Genomic DNA, 22151 nt, shown 5'->3' on the forward strand with positions numbered 1-22151 from the left:
TGCCCTGTAAGTAGAGATCTGTTTCCTAAACTCCAGCCAGCCAAATGAGCAGTTCCTGCTCTCAGTCATTCAGGGTCACAATGAAACTGCTTCTCTTCGGCATTACAGCTCTCTGAGTACACAGTTGTGCTCAAAGTTCCTTTTGTTTCTTTCATTATCAATCTGATCACTCTAGTCATTATGTGACTTCAGAAGCCATGTGCCCCAGGAACACTTCCCAGCCTCATAATTCTGGTATAAAGCCATCAGAGCCACGACCCGACTTTACATCTCTGGCCAGAATGGCATCTGTTCCTCTATCTCAGGACGCACTTTGAGAAGTGGGAGTTGCCACTTCCTTCAGTTGGTTCCTTTTTGTTGTTGTTCTTGTGATCTGACTTGTATATCCCAGAGTCTGGCGTTTTAATTGTCCTCGGTGACATTATTAAAGTTCATTAATTTTAAGAGGTCAAGAAATCAAAGGCATAAAAACAGTTTGAGATGGTATTCCCCTCCAGCTAGTTTTTGTTTTTGTTTTTGTTTTTGTTTTCCTGTTTTGGCTGTGAAGAGTAAAGCAACACACACCTCAAAGGTGAGCCAGGAGGAGAATCCCCCACCTCTGTCCCTATGGGAAGAAAAGTTGACTTATCCCTATTCCAGCTCCCTGAGTGGACAACTCCAAATCCTCGCCACCTGCTATGAAGTCACCTATCATGTCCTTGAACACATGTATATTGAGACATTTAGTTGTTTGATTTGTACTTGAAAGAATCAAGGTGAATAAGTGACATGAAATGAAACCAATTTGAACATATTTAATAGATTATCAAAAATCATTCTGAAATGCTAAGTGTAATCTTTGCCTTCAGTTTTCCAGTGGACATTAATGGCTAAATTCTGCCTCCAGTTACATAAACACATTTGATTAAAAAAAAAAAAAAAAAAAAGCTAGACAGCATGAAAATCCTTGAAGCAATAGAGCCAAATTCTGAGATGGCATATAATTATATACTAGTTACCAGATTCTGAAATAGCATGCAATACGCCAAATAGATGTTTATTTCCTCTTGTTTTCTCAAAAGGGTCCCACCCAACCACTGAAAGGAGTAGTATCAAAATAACTCAGGGTGAGTTCAGCCCTCATCTCTTGCTGCTAGCACACAGACCTGCAAAGGCACTGAGAATTTGGTGCACACCAACACTTAGCATATTGTAGGCTGTAGCAGGAATGGTTTACACAAGAGGTTTCTAAAGCCTTCAGTTGGAGCCAGTTCATTAAAGGTGAGTCGAGTACAGGAAGGCACACATGCCATATGCATATGATTTGGGATTCATGTCTAGTTATTAGGTCTTACCCTATTTGTACGCCCTGAAATGGGGAATCCCTGGTCACACTGGACCTGGAGTGAAAGCTGGGATTTCCATAGGAAGTAACTGGCCAAACTCACTGATGATCCAGAGTGCCAATATCCACCCGCCACAAAGTTACCATAGCGAATTATCTAAATACACATGGGCGGTCTATGGGCTGAGTTATTGAGAGGTCACTAACATCATGCAACTGATCCGTTTTTGTTTTTTTTTAGACAGAGTCTTACTATGTCACTGAGGCTGGAGTGCAGTGGCATCATCTCGGCTCACCACAACCTCCGCCTCCTGAGTTCAGCTATTCTCCTGCCTCGGTCTCCTGAGTAGCTGAATTACAGGTGTGTACCACCACATCCAGCTAATTTTTGTATTTTTAGTAGAGACAGGGTTTCGCCATTTGGCCAGGCTGATCTCAAACTCCTGGCCTCAAATGATCCACCCGCCTCTGCCTCCCAAAGTGCTGGGATTACAGGCATGAGCCACTGTGCCTGGTCTACATCATGCAGTTGATTCTTAAACCACTACTTTAAATTCTTTCTGGAACAAGGCAAGGGGTAGATTAATAATATAACTAAAAAAAAAAAAAAATGCTGCTCCCTGCAAAGTAGTTACTGTGGGTTGCCATTTACTTACTTCAATGATATTTAGAACATCTTACAGACAACCATATTTATTTTTTGCAGACCTTGTGGTAAGTGGTTTTGAAAATGGTCAATGAGAGTGGATTTGACTTTTAGGAACAGTCACAAGTCAGCTGGCTCTAAGTCTGACAAGCTTAGTTAGTAACCAAGTTAGGCAACACGGGCTTTCATGAATGTCAAGGCAATTGGTTCAGCATTGAAGAGGGAGACTCAGCCCCTGCCCTTAAGAAGTCGTGGTCCAGGTTGAGAGGATGTCACACAGAAGACAATGTGCAGCCGGGTGTGGTGGCTCACGCCTATAATCCCAGCACTTTGAGAGGCCAAGGTGGGTGGATCACTTGAGCCCAGGAGTTTGATACTAGCCTGGCCAACACAGTGAGACCTCCGTGTCTCTATAAAAATACAAAACATTTAACTGGGTGGTGGCACATACTTGTGGTCCCAGCCACTCAGGAGGCTGGGGTGGGAGGAAAACTTGAGGCTGGGAGGTTGAGGCTGCAGTCAATTGTGATTGCACCACTGCACCCCGACCTGGGCAACAGAGCGAGACCATGTCTCAAAAAAAAGAGAGAGGAAAAAAAAGACAATTTGCAATGCAGTTTCATAAGCTCTGTGCAGGAAGCATGAAAAGAGTGCTGCAGTACTAGAGTGGTGGAAATATTCTAAAGCCAGGTGATAGTTATGGCTGCAAACTTGGTAAATTTACTAAAAGTAATTAAACTGTACACTTAAAACAGGTTGAATTTTATGATATATACATTTTTTTTTTTTTAAAGATGGAGTTTCGCTCTTGTTGCCCAGGCTGGAGTACAGTGGGGCTATCACAGCTCACTGTAACCTCTGCCTCCCGGGCTCAAGCGATTCTCTTGCCTCAACCTCCTGAGTAGCTAGAATTACAGGTGTCTGCTACCATGCCCAGTTAATTTTTTGTATTTTTAGTAGACACGGGGTTTCACCTTGTTGGTGAGGCTGGTCTTGAACTCCTGACCTCGTGATCCACCCACCTCGGCCTCCCAAAGTTCTGGGATTACAGGCATGAGCCACTGTGTCCGGTTGATATATAAATTATAACACAATCAAGTGTTTTTTTTTTTTTTTTTTTAAGATGAAGTCTCATTTTGTCACCAGGCTGGAGTGCAGTGGTGTGATCTCGGCTCACTGCAACCTCTGCCTCCTGGGTTCAAGTGCTTCTCCTGCCTCAGCCTCCTGAGTAGCTAGGAATACAGGCGCCTGCTACCACACTCAGGTAATTTTTTGTATTTTTAATAGAGACAGGGTTTCACCATGTTGGCCAGGCTGGTCTCAAACTCCTGACCTCGTGATCTGCCTGCCTCCGCCTCCCAAAGTGCTGGGATTATAGGCATGAGCCATCGCACCCGGCCAGTAAAGTTGCTTTTAAAAACGGCTACTATGTGTATGAGCACAGAGATTCCCTTTAGTTCTAAATTAAAACTATGATCCTCACCACCTTTGCCCAGGGGAGCAAAGTGAAGAAGGGGGAAGAAGTTGGCAAAGTGGTGAAGTGTAGGTTGGTCTTGCTTAGGTTCTGGGTCTTGAGCCTGCCTTTAAGAGAGGGAAAGCACAGAGGGGTATCCTATATTCCAATGGCATTGCCACATTTAGATTTTAGATAGGTTTCAAGGAAACAGTCTGACAGATGGCAGGACTGGAGGCTAGGAGGCCAGTTATAAGGATATTATAATGGTCTTGGACAGAAATCAGGGAGGTTGGAACCATGGGGTGGCAACAGTGTGAAAAGGAAGGCACAAGTGCGTGAGTTCTTAGGTACACTTGGCAGGACTTGGTAACTGGTGGGATGGGGATGAGGAGGGACAGGAAGAGCCAGGGAAGGCTTAGATGATAGGAGGGGCAGCAGGGGGATGGACATGGGGGTACAACCATGGATATATTTGATTTCAGATGCCTGTGTGACATCTAGGTAGACATAGCCAACTAGCAAATACACATATGACTCTGATGCTCTGGGGAGACCCAGAATTACAAGTCTTAGTATAAAGTGGTGGTTGAACCATAGCAGAGAATGAGATGAGTCACAGTGACCTTGTGAACTAGAAAAAAATTGGGCTGAGAATGGAACCCTGGGGAAATTAACATTTGAGAGCCAGGGAGATGAAGAGTACATAGAAAAGAAAATGGAGAAGAAAGTGAGAGAAACAGGAAGAAAGTCAGGAGAGTGTGCCATCAGAGAGCCAAAGGAGACTGGGCACGGAGGCTCATGCCTATAAGCCCAGCACTTTGGGAGGCTGAGGCAGGAGTTTGAGACCTGAGGCCAGGAGTTTGAGACCAGCCTGGGAAATATTAAAAAAAGAAAGAAAGAAAGAAACAGAGAGAGAGAGAAAGAGAGAAAGAAAAGAAAGAAAGAAAAGAAAAGAAAAGAAAAGAAAGCCAAAGAGTCATGTTCAAGAAGAAAGGAGTAATAACGTCAAAGGTAGATAAGACCGCAGAAAAAAAGACTGAGAAGGAGCCCGGTGAATTTGGTTACTGACATTAGCATAAGAGTTTCAGGAGAGGGGAGGGGAGGTGATGGTCAGGCTGCAGCAGGCCAGGGAATCCATGGAAGGGCAGGAAGCAGAGACTGAAATGGAGCTGGCTACTTGGGACATCTGGGATGAGGCAGGAAGGAGCCAGTGCTGCAGCTAGAGAAAGACATGACGTCTACAGAAAGCTTTGCTCTTTTGTTCTTAAGATGGGAGACACTTCAGCACGTTCGTGGACTGAGCCAACAAGAAAGGAAATGTCAAAGCTACCAAGGAGAGGCCTGTGGATGGCAGGGGCTGGAGAGCAGAGGGCCTCAAATCAGGATCTCAGGCTGGGTACCAGCAGTAAGAGGGTCACTTCCTCCTCCAAGATGTGGGGACTAGATGGTGTGTGGCTTGGAGTGAAGGGGAGGCGGCTGAGTGGGTTCTCACCTGCCGGCCTTGGGGTCTTCATTTTGTTTCATTTGAGTGTGTGAAACCGGGCAGGGAGTTCTTTGTTGAAACTATGGGGGTTGGAGGTTTGAAAAGAGTGAAAAGGTTTAAAATCGTGATGATAACAGAGGGAGCTGACGGACAAGTAAATGTGTTGACGTGAGTCATCCTTCATTCTTTTCTTTCCCTCACTCCGCCTCTCCATCTATCAGCAAGATGTCTGTTCTGCTTCCACTTCCTGGGCCAGGCCACTTCTCACCACCTCCACTCCTACCACCCCGGGCCAAGTCACCAGAATCTCTCTCCTGAATTTCTATCATAGCTTCCTTACAAGTTTTCCTGCTTTTTCTCTTGCCCCTTCTGGTCCTTTCCCCATACAGCAGCCAGAGTTACCCTTAATACAACATAAATCAGATCATACTATTCCACCGCTTAACCATCCAGTAATTCTCACAGTGGTAAGAATAAAATTGGGTCGGGCGCAGTGGCTCATGCCTGTAATCCTAGCACTTTGGGAGGCCAAGGTGGGTCGATCACCTGAAGTCGGGAGTTTGAGACCAGCCTGACCAACATGGAGAAACCCTGTCTCTACTAAAAATACAAAATTAGCCGGGTGTGGTGGCGCATGCCTGTAATCCCAGCTACTTGGGAGGCAGAGGAAGGAGAATTGCTTGAACCTGGGAGGCAGAGGTTGCAGTGAGCCAAGATCCCCCGCCACTGCACTCCAGCCTGGGCAACAAGAGCAAAACTCTGTTCAAAAAAAAAAAAAAAACAAAAAAAAACCACAAAAGGAATAAAATATAAATGCCAAGCTATGCTCAGTGAGATGCAGTGTGACGCTTCTGCACTTTCCCTGGGTTCATGTGTTCTAGCCCCTCTGGCTGCCTTTGGCTTCCTCCAGGCTGGTTCCTGCCTCAGGGCCTTTGCACTGACTGTCCTTCCACTTGGGAAGCTCTGGTGGGATCTTTCCCATAATTCACCTCAACAGTCAAGTGTCATTTCCTCAAAGAGACCTCCCCTGCTTCTAACGGAGCACCGCCTCCAACCCCTTAACCTGTTCTATTTTCCTCACTGTATTTGTCGATAATTGAAACTACCTTACACATGTCTACTTGTGTAAGCCCTTTCCCCTCTTACTCCTAGAATAAGAACTCCGGGAGAACAGAGGCTTTGTTCAGCACATCGTAGGCACCGAATAGATATTGGCTGAATGAATGAATGAAAAGGCAGTGTTGAAAGTCCAGTGGAGATTAGAAAATAAAACGGCAATGGCTCAAAGCCACACCATTGTGTGATTTTCTTCAAGGGGACCGTAAAACTGTAAGATTGACTTTTTCTTATGTGCCTGTTCTGGAGACAATTTCAAACAGGAGCCGGGTGGCAGAGGCATCTCTGTGAGAAGCAGTTGGACTCCCAGGGCGACCAGTGTGGATGTTTATGTTCTTATTTATTTTGCAGAAATGCCCTTGATTTTCTAGTCTTCTTATACGTGGGTTGGCACGTTGTGGGAGGAAACTGCTGACTCCATTTCCAGCCCCAAAGCTAAGCCGTATTATACAGGTGAAATCAGGTTACTGAGATAGGTCTGGTTTCCTTGGTGACCTGGGAGCTTTAGTTATATTTGAAATTGCTAAGAAGGGGAAAAAACTGATAACAGCAGTTCTGTGTTTTCCTCAGGGAAGAAGCGCTTTTCAATTCTCAGCCCAGGCTGAGAACATGCCTTCTTGATTGGCAAGGGCTGAGGTCCCACCTCCGGCGGGATGACTGACACTTTCTACCTGCTCTCAGGATCCCACAACCCAGTCTGGCAAGTTTATCCTATGCCAGCTCTGGCTGACTGCAACCTCAGGATTCCTCAGGCTCCCTGTGTGTTTTGGTGTTGCATGTAAACACTGTAACTAGGGGGACCGGCAGTTAGCTCACTGTAAAATGTGCAAACCACCTTTCTTCCGGTGGGGATGACAACAGAAGGCGGTGTTATTTTACAAACGGTAGGGCGAACCAGTTAACTCTTTCATCTTTTCCTTCCTTCTCAGTTGGTTTGTCAAATTTAAGCCCTAATGCCACTGGTCGACAAGGGCTCCATGCCGAACACTGAGGGAAGTACTTTTAGAGTGTTGATTTCATTTCATTTTCATGATAATACTAGAAGTGGATACGACCATTATCCTTGTTTGTGTTTGTTTGTTTTTGAGACGGAGTCTCGCTCAGTCACCCAGGCTAAAGTGCAGTGGCGTGATCGATCTCGGTTCACTGCAACCTCTGCCTCCCGGGTTCAAGTGATTCTCCTGCCTCAGCCTCCCGAGTGGTTGGGACTACAGCGCCACCACGCCTGGCTAATTTTTTGTATTTTCGGTAGAGACAGGGTTTCACTGTGTTAGCCAGGATGGTCTCAATCTCCTGACCTCATGATCCACCCGCCTCGGCCTCCCAAAGTGCTGGGATTACAGGCGTGAGCCACCGCGCCTGGCTATCCCTGTTTTTTTTTTTTTTTCCACAGACGAGGAAATAGAGAGGTGAAGTGGCTTTTGCTAGTCACATACCTAATCGGTGGGTTTGGGATTTTAGAAAACTTTTACTGCTTATCATATGTTGACGCTGTATTCTGAATTCTCTGTAAATACTGGAAGAGAAGGCAGAAGACCATTCTTGCTTTCTGCAATTACCTGATACTCAGAGTCCACCTTATGCTGCATGTCCCGCAGATACTGAACATCGCTGAAGAACTTCTGCCTGTCCCTTGCGTCATGCAACATGATTCCTAATCCCCGACCTGCATAGAAAAGATAAACAAATGTGCTGTGATAGAGTCCTTTGTCGTGATGCCGCATTTGGATTTATTTTCATCTAATTGCTTTTATTTGTGTATTCATCTAATGTCCCTTGTTTGAAAGGCACAGATGCTCCTTTCAAGCTGAAGGGACTTCTTGTGTTGGTGCTGATGCCCTGACAGTCCTCCTGTTCCAGGCATAAATAATGCAGCCACCTTCGTCAGGCACTTCAGAGATCCTGTCCTGGTTACTCAGAGGGAGTTAGATTGACAGACACCTGAATCAGTTCTAGAGCATGACAAAAAGGAAAACCTGAGAACCCAGCTAAATGAGCAGTGACCAAAGTTACAGGCCTCTCGTTGCTTAAATGGATTTAAGTGATTGCACCCTTATTCTCATCCAGGCACTGTGCTGGGCACTGGAGTAGAGCAACCAGCAAGGCAGACATGACCCTCACCATTGCTTTTTTTTTTTTTTTTTTGAGACAGAGTTTTGCGTTTGTTGCTCAGGCCAATGGCCAATCTCAGCTCACTGCAACCTCTGCCTCCCGGGTTGAAGCGATTCTCTTGCCTCAGCCTCCCTAGTAGCTGGGATTACAGGCACCCACCACCATGCCTGGCTAATTTTTGTATTTTTAGTAGAGACGGGGTTTCGTCATGTTGGCAGGGCTGGTCTCGAGTTCCTGACCTCAGGCGATTCACTCGCCTCAGCCTCCTGAAGTACTGGGATTACAGGTGTGAGCCACTATGCCCGGCCTGTGTTGCTTGTTATCCGGGGTATGAGACTGACTTTGAGCAAGTGAATCCTAACGGTGATAGGGGCTCTGGAGCAGAACTATGGGGCTCTTTGAGAGTGGTGTTATGGGAAGGCATAACCTGGTCTGGAGGGGTCAGGTAAGGTTTTCCTTAGGCAATGACACTGGGTTTGACAGAGTGAGCTAGCTGAGAAGTAGAACAGAGAGGACAGCAGGTGCAGAGGCTTCAGGCATGAAGAGGCAGGTGCAGATGAGGAAGACGGGAGGGGAGCAGTGCAGCTGGAGCAGAGATGAGGCGGGAACAGCCCCGGAAGGGCTGCAGGGGAGGCAGGGACCAGCTCCTGTGGGGCCTTGAACGTCATGATTCAAAGAGTCATAAAAAACTACTGAAAAGTTCCAATCTGAGGAGTAAATGATTAGATTTGTGTTTTTTATTTTATTTTATTTATTTATTTTGAGACGGAGTCTTGCTCTGTCGCCCAGGTTGGAGTGCAGTGGCGCAATCTTGGCTCACTGCAAGCTCCGCCTCCCAGGTTCACGCTATTCTTCTGCCTCAGCCTCCTGAGTAGTTGGGACTGGCTAATTTTTTGTATTTTTAGTAGAGACGGGGTTTCACCATGTTAGCCAGGATGGTCTCGATCTCCCGACCTCGTGATCTGCCCGCCTCGGCCTCCCAAAGTGCTGGGATTACAGGCATGAGCCACCGCGCCTGGTCTTGTGTTTTTATTTATTTGTTAATTCTTTTTCTTAGAGATAGGACCTTGCTCTGCCATCCAGGCTGGAGTGTAGTGGTGTGATCATAACTCACTGGGTGTAGTGGCTCACGTCTCCCGAGGTGATCACCACTTGAGCCGGGAAGTTTGAAACCAGCCTTGGCAATATAGCAAGCCCGTTTCTATTAAAAACAAAATTGAAAATTAGCCAGGTATTGTGATGCATGCCTGGAGTCCTACCCACTCAGGAGGCTGAGGTGTGAGGATCGCTTGAGCCCAGGAGTTAGAGGCTGCAGTGAGCCATGGTCATGCCACTGCACTCTAACCCGGGCAACGGAGCAAGACCCTGTCTGTATTTAAAAAAAAAAAAAAAAAAAAAAGATTTGTATTTTAAAAAGATCCCTCCAGTTGCAGTATGAGAATGGATGGGGTGCGGGGGATGGTGGTAGAGTAAAAAACGTAAGCGAGAATATTTCATAGTAATCTAGATGTAATAAGATGAAAACCAGCATTGGGTAGCAACAGTGGAGAGAAAAAGGAGGAGGAGGAGGAGAATGGGGAGGGAGAGGGGATCATAGCTACTCTTTTTTTCTGAGACGGAGTCTTGCTCTGTCACCCAGGCTGGAGTGCAGTGGGGCTATGTCGGCTCACTGCAACCTTCACCTCCCAGGTTCCAGCAATTCTCCTGCTTCAGCCTCCCAAGTAGCTGGGATTACAGGCACGTGCACCATGCCCGGCTAGTTTTTTATTGTTAGTAGAGATGGAGTTTCACCATATTGGCCATCTTGAACTCCTGACCTCAGTTGATCCACCTGCCTCAGCCTAAAGCGCTGGGACTACAGGTGTGAGCCACTGGGCTGGGCCCATAGTTACTCTTTACTGAGCCTCTGGAAGGGATAGGCCTTGTTCTAAGCAGTTATATCAATTAACTCATTCAATCTTCTCAACAACGCTGTGAGGCCGGAGCTAGATCTCTATTTTGCAGGTGAGGAAACTGAGGGCCAAAGGGGTTAAGTAACTTGCCTAAAGTTACAGAGCTAGTGAGTGGGAGAGTTGGGATGCGAACCCAGAGAGTCGTGCTCCAGTGCCCACACTCTTACCTAAGGGATTCAAGGGACGCTCAGGAGAGAAAGTCATCAGGGCTTGCGATTATATGAATGGACCAGGGGTGGAAGTCTCAGGGATGCCCAGGTTACCGGCTTGAGCAGCCAGTTGGTTGGTGCCAGCATTCCCTTCAGAAAACACAGGAGGAGCTGCTTTGTGAGGAAACAGCATGGCGTGACAAGTGTCTCGGGTGTGGCAAATGGAGACGTCAAGTGCACTGTCAGACACAGGGCTCTAGAGCTGACCAGAGAGGTACAGATTTGGGCATTGCTGGGATTCTGTGATAACTGAAGTTGAAGGAAGAATGGGAATGAAAAGAGAAAGAGGACACAGGACAAAACCGTGAAGAACACCAATATTTAGAGAACAAGCCGCTGAAGAGAAACTCTGCACAAAAAAAAAAAAAAAAAGCCAGAGAGGCAGGAAGAAACCAGGTGGGTGCCGTTTCAGAGATGCTGAGGAGGTTTCAAAAAGGAGGCTATTAATAACCTTGGTGAGAGCATTCAGTGGAGTGACGGGGCTGGGAGGGCTGCAGAAGGTTGCGTAAATGGGAGGTAAAGGCGTGGAGATCATGCTTTCAAGAAGTTTAGCTTTGACTGGCATGGCTCAAATTTATGGCCAAGATAGCGAAGCTCACAAAGGGATAAAATGGCACTGTTAATAAAGACCCCTTATCTATGGGGTCATCGAAGTCCCTACACTATTCCTGCTTGTTGTCTACTGAAGCTCTTTCATTTATATCTACACACACACATATACATATTTTTTACAACTGCTGTGTGACAAGGGCTGCTAGGCTCTGGGGAAACATCAGGATGGGACAGGCAACATCTCTACCTTCAGGTGTATATATTCTGTGGCTTTCCCTCCCTCCTCCTGTTTATTCAGTTGTGTAGATATTGGCAGAGTCAGGCTGCCCCTGACTCATGGTGACCCAGCGTCTGGTCTGGTAGTTATGAAATCTCACATGGTTTATCGTCTGGCCCTGAACAATGGGGAAAACTTGTGCTGGTCTCTTGGGGGCTGTTTTCTCTGGAGTATGGAAAGTTGGTCTTTGACAGTCAGAATCTGAAACTACAATGTGTATTTCCAGTCTACGCACAGAACCTACATTTTGTCTCTGAGCATTTTAATAATCACATGGGATTATGTTTTAAAAGATCACTTTTAGCTTTTCATCTGAATGTGTACCTGCATAAAATGAAGTTACCTTTCCACTCTTTTCAGAAAACGATGGTGTTAAAACAGGCAGAAGGATAAGCTCCTGCTGCTACTGTGGGAAAGAGAAGCCTGTCAGAATCTTAATCAGGCAGAGACCATAAGGACTCATAATAAAAATATGTTAATGGTCACTAAAGGGGAGCATCCCAGAGTCCACTCGGATGATACATTTTCGTTGCCAAAGTTAATATAGAAAGCCAGTTAATCTATCACGGCTTTAGAGTAGGGTTTAATTTAAGGAGGCTTCTAAGTCAAGAGGCATGAAATAACTTTGTCTAAATAGGTAGGAAGTAGCACCCTTTGAATTATTTGCTAAGTTACCTCTGACTTCACAATCACCTACCAAATAAAGGACTTAAAAATGCTTGTAATCCCAGCACTTACGGAGGCCGAGGTGGGTGGATCACTTGAGGTCAGGAGTTCAAGATCGGCCTGGCCAACATGGCAAAACCCCACCTCTACTAAAAATACAAAAATTAGCTGGGCATGGTGGTGTGCTCCTGCAGTCCCAGCTACTTGGGAGGTTGAGACAGGAGAATCACTTGAACCTGGAAGGTGGAGGTTGCAGTGAGCCAAGATGGCACCACTGCACTCCAGCCTGGGTGACAGAGGGACACTCCATCCCCCCCAAAATAAATAATAATAATAATAATAATAATAAAGTAATAAAAATAAAGTTGCCTACAAAAGTCTCTTTTCCTTCCCCAAAACTCTCTATTACATTGTATTTTACAATATTTAGAAACATCGTGGTGCCACAAGTAATTTTTTATTTAAATACATCAAGTCTTTATGAGATTAAACGAATATTACAGGAACAAAGAAAACAGGGTATTAGTGTTAAGACCAAGAAGATGGTGGGTTACGTTGGTTTAAGCAAACATTCTCCGTGTTCGCTTGAACTTCATACCGCACTCAGTCAGTCTGAAAAACTGACCAGGATGAACAAGAAACAGAAATAACAGTATGGAAATAAAACTACATGAGATAATGCTTAATTCACGGATCTCAGCTTTGTAGGCCTACTCAACCAGATGGCCACTTGAAGCCAAGAATTTTTTCCCAGCAAACACAGAGGGTTGGGGTGGGGGTGATAATAAAATGTGAGTAAGGCGCATGTTTCTAAAATATCCCTCTGTATTCTCTTCTATCGCTCACCTTTGAACTGCTTCTTAATTTAAAATCCACTCATGGTCATGCACGCTTCTGTTTTAAGTCTTTCTGGTGATAATGTCTTGTGCCAAATCTGTGCTTTAGAAATCAACATAAGAAGCCATATTAAGTAGGGAGAGAGAAAGGAGGAGGGAGTTGGAGGCAGGTGGAGAAGGAAAGAGGGGGTCCTGCCTTGCTGAAAGCAAGAGCGAGTAATTCTTCTTGGCCTCAAAATTCTACATATCTGTGAAATTTTAATGGGGAATATTCTAAGAACTTTGTGACATACACATTCCTCTCTGGTGTAACTTTCCAATGAATTCCAACCAAGTTTTCCTGACTGAAGGGAACAGAATCTGAATGCAGAATGTTTTTCAGTGCTCTAAAAAGTCATGCATACATACCATCCTTCTGTTTTATGACCACATTTGTCAAAAGAACCGATTTGAAGGAGACTCTTCTTAATAACAATCAAAATCTTATTGGTTTCTTACTATGTTCTCATAAAAGAAAGACATCACTACAGTTAATATTCTGTTAAGCAATAAAGGAAAATGTAAATAATTTAACCTCCTTCTTAGACGGAAGGTTGCTTTGAAACAAAATCTAAATGGCTATTGTTAATACCTGACAACCAGGCTCAAAAATTACTCCCTTTCCACAATTAGGTGATTGGAGAAGGATTTCAGGAGACCTTATTCAACCTTTCTCCCAACTGATTAATTTGTAATGTCCAACATTATAGGATTTAAATCTTAGCTTTTAAAAAAACTTAGCATTTTGAAATCTTAGCTTATAAACATGTCTTGAGTATAAGCAACAAAGTTTACGGTTTGGGCCCAATTTACGAAGACTGTGACTGCAGAGAAAAAGGGGGAATTGGTTGGGAAAGGTAAGGAGATCTTTCAACTCTTCCAGCCAGTTTGGCTTAAGAGTTGGGGCGGGGCCGAGGCGGGGGAACAGACTTGTTTTTGGCGGTGATTCCTCATTTTGCTGTGAAACTAGGAAAGACAGGCGGTCACATTCCGACTATCAAGCCCAGAAGAGAGGAGAAACTCGAGCAATCGGGAAACTTTGGGGGAGGAAATGTCACAGGTTTGACAAGCAATTCAGTGCCATCATTAATAACAATATCCAGCCAGGGAAACATAACCAGACCCCTTCTTTACAAATAATTTAAAACATTAGCCAGACATGGTGGTGACCTGTGGTCCCAGGTACCACCGGGAGGCTGAGGCGGGAGGATCGCTTGAGCCTGGGAGGTCGAGGCTGTAGTGAGCCGTGACTGCACCGCTGCACTCCAGCCTGGGAGACACAGCGAGAATCCTCAAAAACAAAACCAGTATCAACCATTGCGCACTCAGAAGCCTAAGGGGCCATGGTCTGCGTATACCTTTTCTGACCAGTGGCGTCTGCAGGAAGAAAGGTGGGTGCGGGCGGCTGCCAGTGAACAAAGGGTCACGGTCTCCCCCAAACCTGCCCCTTTGAGACAGAAAAAAGCTGGGGCTGGGGTCAGCCGGGGGGAGGGGACGGCCAGGCCACCGGATGTCAGGCCCGGTTTCCCTCCAGAATCTTGGAAGACGAAAGGGAAGGTCGTCTCCCATCCTGGCAGGACGGAGAGGAGCGGCGGGGGCGAGTGGGCCGTTACCTGGGGGTCTGCCCTTCCTCCCCTGCCGGGGCTAAAGGGGTCGAGGGGCAGGGCGGGCGGGCCGGTCCACGGCGCAGGAGCTGCCCATTAATTGCGCGGGGACTGGCCTAAGCGCCTCTTCTTCGTCCTCCTCTCGCTTCTTCGCTCCCTAAACCTGCCCCTCTTCCTCCTGCTTCCCCGAGGCTGCTTTCCGCGGCGCCGACCAGCCTTGCCTGGGGCGGGGGCGGTGGGGGCGGCTACCGGGCGTCCTCTGGTTTCCCTAGCGACCGCGCCTCCCCGCCCCCACCCTCCGCCCCCGCGCGACCAGGTGCCGCCGCCAAGAGCGCGGGGCGGGGCGGGGCGGGGCTGTGGCCCCTGGGTCCCAAGGCAGGCGTGGGCGCCCGCCGGTTGCCGTGGCAACGACGGTGGCTGCAGTCGGGTAGGCAGAGCCGCGCTGGTGGGCAGAGAAGAGATGCCCAAGGAGGAGGCGGTTGGCTTTGTCTGGATGCCCAAGCCCAGACCCAGATATCCAGGCCTCCGCTCCCATTCCTGAAAGGGTGCTATGCTTCATAAAAAATGAGATTAGAACACGAGAGAGGATAATATTTTTAATGGAATCAGGGAATATGAAAAGCGGTACATGCAAAGAGGGAAAGATACTGCAGTCCTGCAGTTCGACCTCTGCAGAGGACATCTGGAATGCTGTGGTCCAACATGAAAAAGAAGAAATAAGCGATGAAGGGAGGCACCCAGTCAGTGGCAGAACCGAGACCAGAGCCCAGGCCTCTTCGTAATCAGTCGTCTTCACCCCCTTTCCAAGGAGAGAGGTGCTTAGAGGCCTAGACCAGGCCTCACAGGTTTGGAGGAAGGGCACCAGAACCGCTACTACCCGCACCTTTTCTCTGCCAGGCTGATTTCTTCCTTTCTTTCTTTTTCTTTTTTCTTTTTTCTTTTTCTTTCTTTTTTTTGAGACAAGGTCTCGCTCTGTCGCCCAGGCTGGACAGTGCAGTGGCGCGATCTCCGCTCACTGCAGCCTCTGCTTCCCAGACTGAAGTGATTTTCGTGCTTCAGCCTTCCAAGTAGCTGGGATTACAGGCATGCGCCACCACGCCCGGCTGGTTTTTGTATTTTTTTTTTAGTAGAGACGGGGTTTCTCCATGTTGGCCAGGCTGGTCTCGAACTCCTGACCTCAAGTGATCCACCTGCCTGGGCCTCCGAAAGTGCTGGGATTACAGGCGTGAGCCACCGTGCCCGGCCTTGCCAGGTTGATTTCTGTCTGTGGTTCTCATGGGCAAAGATGACTCTCCTATTTACTTTGCATATTTAGGCTCTCAACTTGTCGAACGTTGCCAAGTTAGGTATTTTTGATTGGGTGGAGAGTAAGGTAAAGGAAGAATAGAAATTCTTGGAACTTTCATAAGTGCCCGGAATCTCTAGGTGTCTGTGGTTTGACCATCTTCTCAACACCTCCCCTTCCCCCCATTCAGTTGGTGCCAAGTCCTTGGCAGTGTTACATTCTTTTTTCTATTCTTATCACTACCACTCTAGTTTTGGGTTCCATGACCTAGTTTTGGGCTCCATGGATTATTTTGAGGGCCTCCTGGCCACACCCTGGGCCCTTGTCCTCCACACCCTGTCTCCACCATTTACCCCATCCTGTAAGCAGCCTACATCTAATGTTGCTGGCTCCCTGCTTAAAAAGCCCTGGAAGGTTCCTCACTGCCTGTGGAATGAAGTCCAAACTCGTCACTATGACTTTCCCTGTGCCCTCCCCCATGGTTTCCTTTCTTGGTTTTTCTCCTTCATCACTTCTTCACTCATGTTTCAGCCAGATGGGACTATGTGTTACACACTGAACATTTTTCCTTGCCTTCACACCAGCTTCAAAGACATATCCTGAGCCAGGCAGAGTCTAGACAAATGTACTTAACAGAAGTCTTTCCATTGAGCACATTCCCATCTGAACTTCACTGGTCCTCCAGCAGCCCCTAGGATCTTTTCATCCCTAGTAGCCCAATCCATATTCTGTTCGTGTTCTCAGCTGATTATCAAGTGTGCCTTAGTAAAGCATTAACTGATAATTGACGTATTAACTGATAAGGATGTAACCTAAGAACTTGCCTCATGGTTTTTGCCTTTCAAAAATATATACTTTGGGCCAGGCATGGTGGCTCATGCTTGTAATCCCAGCACTTTGGGAGGCCAAGGCAGGGGGATCACCTGAGGTCAGGAGTTCAAGACCAGCCTGGCCAACGTGGTGAAACCCTATCTCTGCTAAAAATACAAAAATTAGCCGGGCGTGGTGGCGGGCATCTGTAATCCCAGCTACTCAGGAAGCTGAGGCAGGAGAATTGCTTGAACCCAGGAGGCAGAGGTTGCAGTGACCTGAGATTGCACCACTGCACTCCAGCCTGGGCAACAAGAAACTCTGCCTCCCCCCAAAAAAACAAACAAACAAAAAAACAAAATAAAAGGTTGGATGTGCACACTGGGTCGAAACTATAATAGTGAAATGATAGGTAGGGAACTTGTTCTGTTGGAGCGAGGACCCACCTCAAATAAAAATAACAGAGAAAGAAGTTGAAGCCCAGGTTCTCACCTTGTTGAAGGTAAGGAACATGACCAGAACATATGGTAAGTACCAGAACCAGGGCTCAAAAACAGGGCTTTCCACCTCCAATAACTTGATGTTGCCCACTACTAAGAAAAGCACCTTGGTACTTCCTGTACCCAGATTTGTCTCCTTCTACTTCAAGATCTATATAAAATAATACTATCTCAAAAGATTGCTGTGTGAAATAAATGAGAGAGGACAAGCAAAGCATTTCACGTCATGCTTGGCACATAGCACTCAGTAATTGGTGGCTTTGCTTTATAAGGCATATCTTAAGATTTTATTGCATGTGAGTGTTAACCATAAATATTTAAAGATTTTTATTTTTTATTTTTTTTATTTTTTGAGACAGAGTCTGTCACCCAGGCTGGAGTGTAATGGCGCGATCTTGGCTCACTGCAATTGCCGCATCCCAGGTTCAAGTGATTCTCCTGCCTCAGCCTCCTGAGTAGCTGGGACTACAAGTGCGTGCCACCACGCCCAGCTAAGTTTTGTATTGTTAGTAGAGACAGAGTTTTGCCAGGTTGACCAGGCTGGTCTCAAACTCCTGACATCAGGTGATCCACCTGCCTCGGCCTCCTGAAGTGCTGGGATTATAGGTGTGAGCCACCGCACCCAGCCTAAACATTTTTAAATAACAAGGTCTAGAGAAATCACTTCATATCTCAGCTTTAAACTCTTCCACATGTCAAGTGTTCTTGAAAATTAAGTACGATGAAAAAATCATGGTGCCTTTGAAAGAGGGCAATTGTGCCCAAGGTCAGCTCATGAAAAGCTATAGAACAACTCCAACTTTAGTGTTTAATGAGTAAATTTAAGCTAGGCACATAAACTACAAATGAGATTAGTTCTGTCATTAAAAAGCAAAGTCCTTAGGAAGAGAAATATTAAAATGAAGAAGAAAAACTTCTCCTGGTTGGGGAAAGGATCCTACTCTTCATTATTTCCTGCACAATGTTCCTAGTAGAGATGAATAAGTAAAAACAAAACTTAAGACTTAAGTACATGGTAGATTCTAATGCTGCCTCCTGCTGCTCTAACAAAATACCTTAGACTAGCTAATTTGTAAACAACAGAAGTGTATTGCTCACAGTTCTGGAGGCTGGGAAGTCCAAGATCAAGGCATCTGCAGATTTGGTGTCTGGTGAGGGCTTGCTGCGTTTTGTATATAACATCTTCTTGTTTCATCCTCATATGGTGGAAGGGACAAACTCCCTCAAGCCTCTTTTATAAGGGCCCTCATCCCATTCATCATGGTGAAGCCTTCATGACCTAGTCACCTCCCAAATGCCCCGCCTCTTAATACTGCTACAATGGGAATTAGGAGTCAACATGACTTTTGGAGGAACTTAAGCATTCAGACCATAGCAAGCATCAAAAAGTTCCTTAATTATATCCAAGAGTTCTGCAAAGAATAACTACAAGTATAAAATTTCAAAAGTAGACTGTGTATTAAGTTTCAGAAATAACACTTTTGAGGGAAATATTTAATGCAAGGAGTAAGCTGTGCAAAGAGTAGGCATACATTCTGAGTCTCCCAAGGTTTTTGAGGCAGGGATATCCAGTAGCTTCCTGGACACCTGGCCCAGCTACTCAGTTGAGCTGGAGCAACCCACCCTCTATCTGCCTAATATTTTCTCTTCCTAAGAGAGAGAGAGAGTCTAACTAAGAGAGTCTCTTTGTAACTAACTATTCAGAAGCTCTCCTACTCAGCATAGAGTTTTATGCCAAGTGACTTCAGAAGCAGATGGCCTCCCTCCGATACAACTTAAAGTTGGTCATTTTTGCCTTGGTCATGGGACCTTGCCGTGACTAATGGGTTCCTGTTCTCATCATTGAGGCCAGTGTGGTGTTGCCTTCATCCATGCATACAGCATGAACAATGGCAGTTTGTTTGCAAAAAGAATCTCTACAAATAGCTTTCCTGAGAAGGGGACTGTGGACATGTGAGTCCTTTAGGGCTCCATGGGTTCTCCTCCAGCATGCCGTTGTGCAGGGGCTTCACCTGATTCATTTTCAAAACTGGCTAATGACTTACTGGGTATACCAGGGGTCGCTGTGACATTCTGCATTCATCTTGTAGCTATATTTGGCCAGACTGTGGGTATGCAATGTGACAATCTCTCAGTGTCACTCATTAAAAGTCATCCTTTATTGATGTCGTTAGATGGTTAGAGAGCTTGGTAGGCTTTCAAAATGAGCCTTCTGGATTATGTACATACAGTTGGCCCTTAAACAGCATGAATTTGAACCGCCCAGGTCTACTTATACGTGGGTTTTCTTCCACCTCTGCACCCCCTGAGACAGCAAGACCCACTCCTTGTTTTCCTCCTCCTCCTCAGCCTACTCAGCATAAAGACAATGAGGGTGAAGGCTTTTATGATGATCCACTTCCACTTCATGAATAGTAAATATATTTTCTCTTCCTTATAATTTTTTTTTGACAGGGTCTTGCTCTGTCGCCCAGGCTGGAGTGCAGTGGTGCGATCTCAGCTCACTGCAACCTCCACCCCCCAGGCTCAAGTCATCCTCCCACCTCAGCCTCCCAAGTAGCTGGGAACACACGCACATCACCATACCTGCCTAATTTTTTTTTTTTTTTTTTTTTAGAGATGGGGTCTCCCTATATTGCCCAGGCTTGTCTGAAAATCCTCAGCTCAAGCGATCCTCTCGCCTAGGCCTCCCATAATTCTGGGATTACAGGCATGAGCCACCCGCACCCAGCCCAATAATAGCCATTCTAAATAGGGAGAGAGAATATTTCTTTGCGGTTTTGATTTGCATTTCTTTGATAATAGTGATGTTGAGGATTTTTTATATACCTATTGGCCATTTTTATGTCTTTTCTTCAGAGATGGCTATTCAGCTCATTTGCCCATTTTTAAGTTGGAGATATATCTCCAACCTAAATGTGTGTGTATATATATCCAACTTAAATGTCTATATATATATATATATATAGCTGTTGTTTGAATTCCTAGTATAGTCTGAATATTAATTCCTCGTCAGATGAATAGTTTGCAGGTATTGTCTCTCGTTTTTCAGGTTGTATCTTCACCCTGCTGATTGCTTCCTTTGCTGCACAGAACTTTTTTAGTTTGATATAATCCCATTTGTCTATTCGTATATTTATTGCCTGTGCTTTTGAGGCATATTCATAAAATCTTTGTCAAGACCAATGGCCTCAAGTGTTTGCTCTATGTTTTCTTCTAGTAGTTTCATAGTTTCAGGTCTTAGACTTAAGTCTTTAATCCATCTTGAGTTTATTTTTGTATATGGTGAGAGATAGGGCTCTAGTTTAATTCTTCTGCATGTAAGTAACCAGCTTTTCTAGCACCATTTATTGAAGAGACTGTCTTTTCCACAATGTATATTCTTGGTACATTTGTTGTAAATCAGTTGGCTGTAAATATGTAGATTTAGTTCTGGGTTTTCTGTTCCATTCCGTTGGTCTCTGTGTCTCTTTTTATGCTAGTACCATGCTGCTTTGGTTACTATAGCCTTGAAGTATATTTTGAAGTCTGGTAGTGTGATGCCTCCAGCTTTGTTCTTTTTGCACAGGATTGCTTTGGCTATTGGGGTCTTTTGTAGTTCTGTATGAATTTTAGTATTGTTTTTTCTATTTCTGTGAAGAATGTCATTGGTGTTTTGATAGCAATTACGTTGATTCTATGGATCACTTTTGGTAATATGGTCATTTTCACAATATTAACTCTTCTAGTCTATAAACATGGGATGTCCTGTGAGATGTCCAAAGACATCCCATGTTCACAGACTGGAAGAATTAGTACACACAAACACACACACACAAGTATGTACATATTCCGATGGAGGTTACTGAAGACCCAGGATTTGGTCCCTGGTTTTGTAGGATCAGAAAATTCACTTTATTTAATTCAGAACTGACCTCTTTAGAAATTGATTCTTAATAACCCCACTCAGAAGAGACCGTTTGTTATCCACCTGACCAGGTTATTATTTTATCTCAGAGAATAAAGTTGGCAGGCTGAAAGTGGTCATGTGCTTGAGGTACTTCCTCCTGGTGGAAAGGCATTCCTAGGGGATCAAATTAAAGATCTGAAGGTTTGATGAATATTAAATTACATTAAAGGGAATTGAATGTCCTTTTTTTTTTTTTTCTTTGAAACAGACTCTTGCTCTTTAGCCCAGGCTGGAGTGCAATGGCGCGATCTCGGCTCACTGCAACCTCCACCCCCGGGTTCAAGCAATTCTCCTGCCTCAGCTTCCCGAGTAGCTGGGATTACAGTGCATGCCACCACGCCCGGCTAATTTTTGTATTTTTAGTAGAGATGGGGTTTCACCATGTTGGCCAGGCTGGTCTCAAACCCCTGACCTCAGGTGATCTCCCCACCTCAGCCTCCCAAAGTGCTAGGATTACAGGCGTCAGGCACTGCGCTTGGCCTGTTCTTAAGGGATATATCTAGCAGGTTGAAGAGGCCTTAAAGAATGATCTTCCTCCCTTCCAAGGACATTTCAGTCTGAATGACTGATTTGGATTATTTACCTCAAAGTTTTTGGAGACTTTTACCACATCTTTCTTTCAGGTAAATGCCATTTTGCTGAACTTCAAGGGACCATTTCTCTTATGCCATTGACAGCATAGTTTGGAGTTGAGAAGACCTGGGTGAAAATCCTAGCAGTGGGATTTGCTGTATCATAGCGAACAATTCTCAGCATCCTTTGAATTTCGAGATCCCCGTAGTTAAAAATGGAAATAATCAGAGCCTTCTCAATGGATTGTTGTGAGGATTAATGAAACAGTGTATGTAAAGTTTCTGGCATTGTGCCTGACACAGTAGCTGTTCAACAATGGTAGCTATCATTATTGCTTACATCATGTACATAGATTTCATTCTCCTTGCTGAGATGAGACACCCTGAATTACATCACCCATGCATTTATAAAGCATCTCTAAAAGCTGTTACTTTGGCCGGGCACAGTGGCTCACACCTGTAATTCCAGCACTTTGGGAGGCCGAGGCGGGCAGATCATTTGAGTTCAGGAGTTCAAGACCAGCCTGGCCAATGTGGTAAAACCCTGTTTCTACTAAAAATACAAAAATTAGCTGGGAGTGGTTGTGGGTGCCTATAATCTCAGCTACTCAGGAGGCTGAGGCAGGGAGAATTGCTTGAATTTGGGAGGTGGGGGTTGCAGTGAGATTGTACCACTGCACTCCAGTCTGGGTGACAGAGTGAGACTCTGTTTCAAAAAAAAATAAATAAATAAATAAATGAAAGCTGTTACTTCTTTAAAATG

General features: G+C 45.4%; 1 protein-coding gene and 1 pseudogene across 6 annotated transcripts in view; one reads left to right on the top strand and one right to left on the bottom strand.

Annotated features, from left to right (window-relative positions):
• MARCHF10 (membrane associated ring-CH-type finger 10) overlaps nt 1-14495 on the bottom strand; it is a 112017-nt gene extending 97522 nt beyond the window's left edge. For 4 of the 6 annotated variants that reach the window (XM_045374605.2, XM_045374606.2, XM_065531821.1 and 1 more), the window contains exons 1-2: nt 14282-14495; nt 7585-7691 (exon numbers count right to left, since the gene is read on the bottom strand). In XM_045374605.2, coding sequence (XP_045230540.2) covers nt 7585-7674 — 90 coding nt within the window. In that variant the 5' untranslated portion in view covers nt 7675-7691; nt 14282-14495. Of the gene's footprint in view, nt 1-7584; nt 7692-12639; nt 12851-14281 lie in introns of those variants that run through there. The other 2 variants (XM_065531825.1, XM_065531822.1) reach the window with 2 other exon arrangements.
• The window catches only part of LOC102132103 (uncharacterized), a 35642-nt pseudogene continuing 22016 nt past the window's right edge, over nt 8526-22151 (top strand).

The sequence above is a fragment of the Macaca fascicularis genome, chromosome 16 (assembly GCF_037993035.2).
Source record: "Macaca fascicularis isolate 582-1 chromosome 16, T2T-MFA8v1.1".
Taxonomy (NCBI): domain Eukaryota; kingdom Metazoa; phylum Chordata; class Mammalia; order Primates; family Cercopithecidae; genus Macaca; species Macaca fascicularis.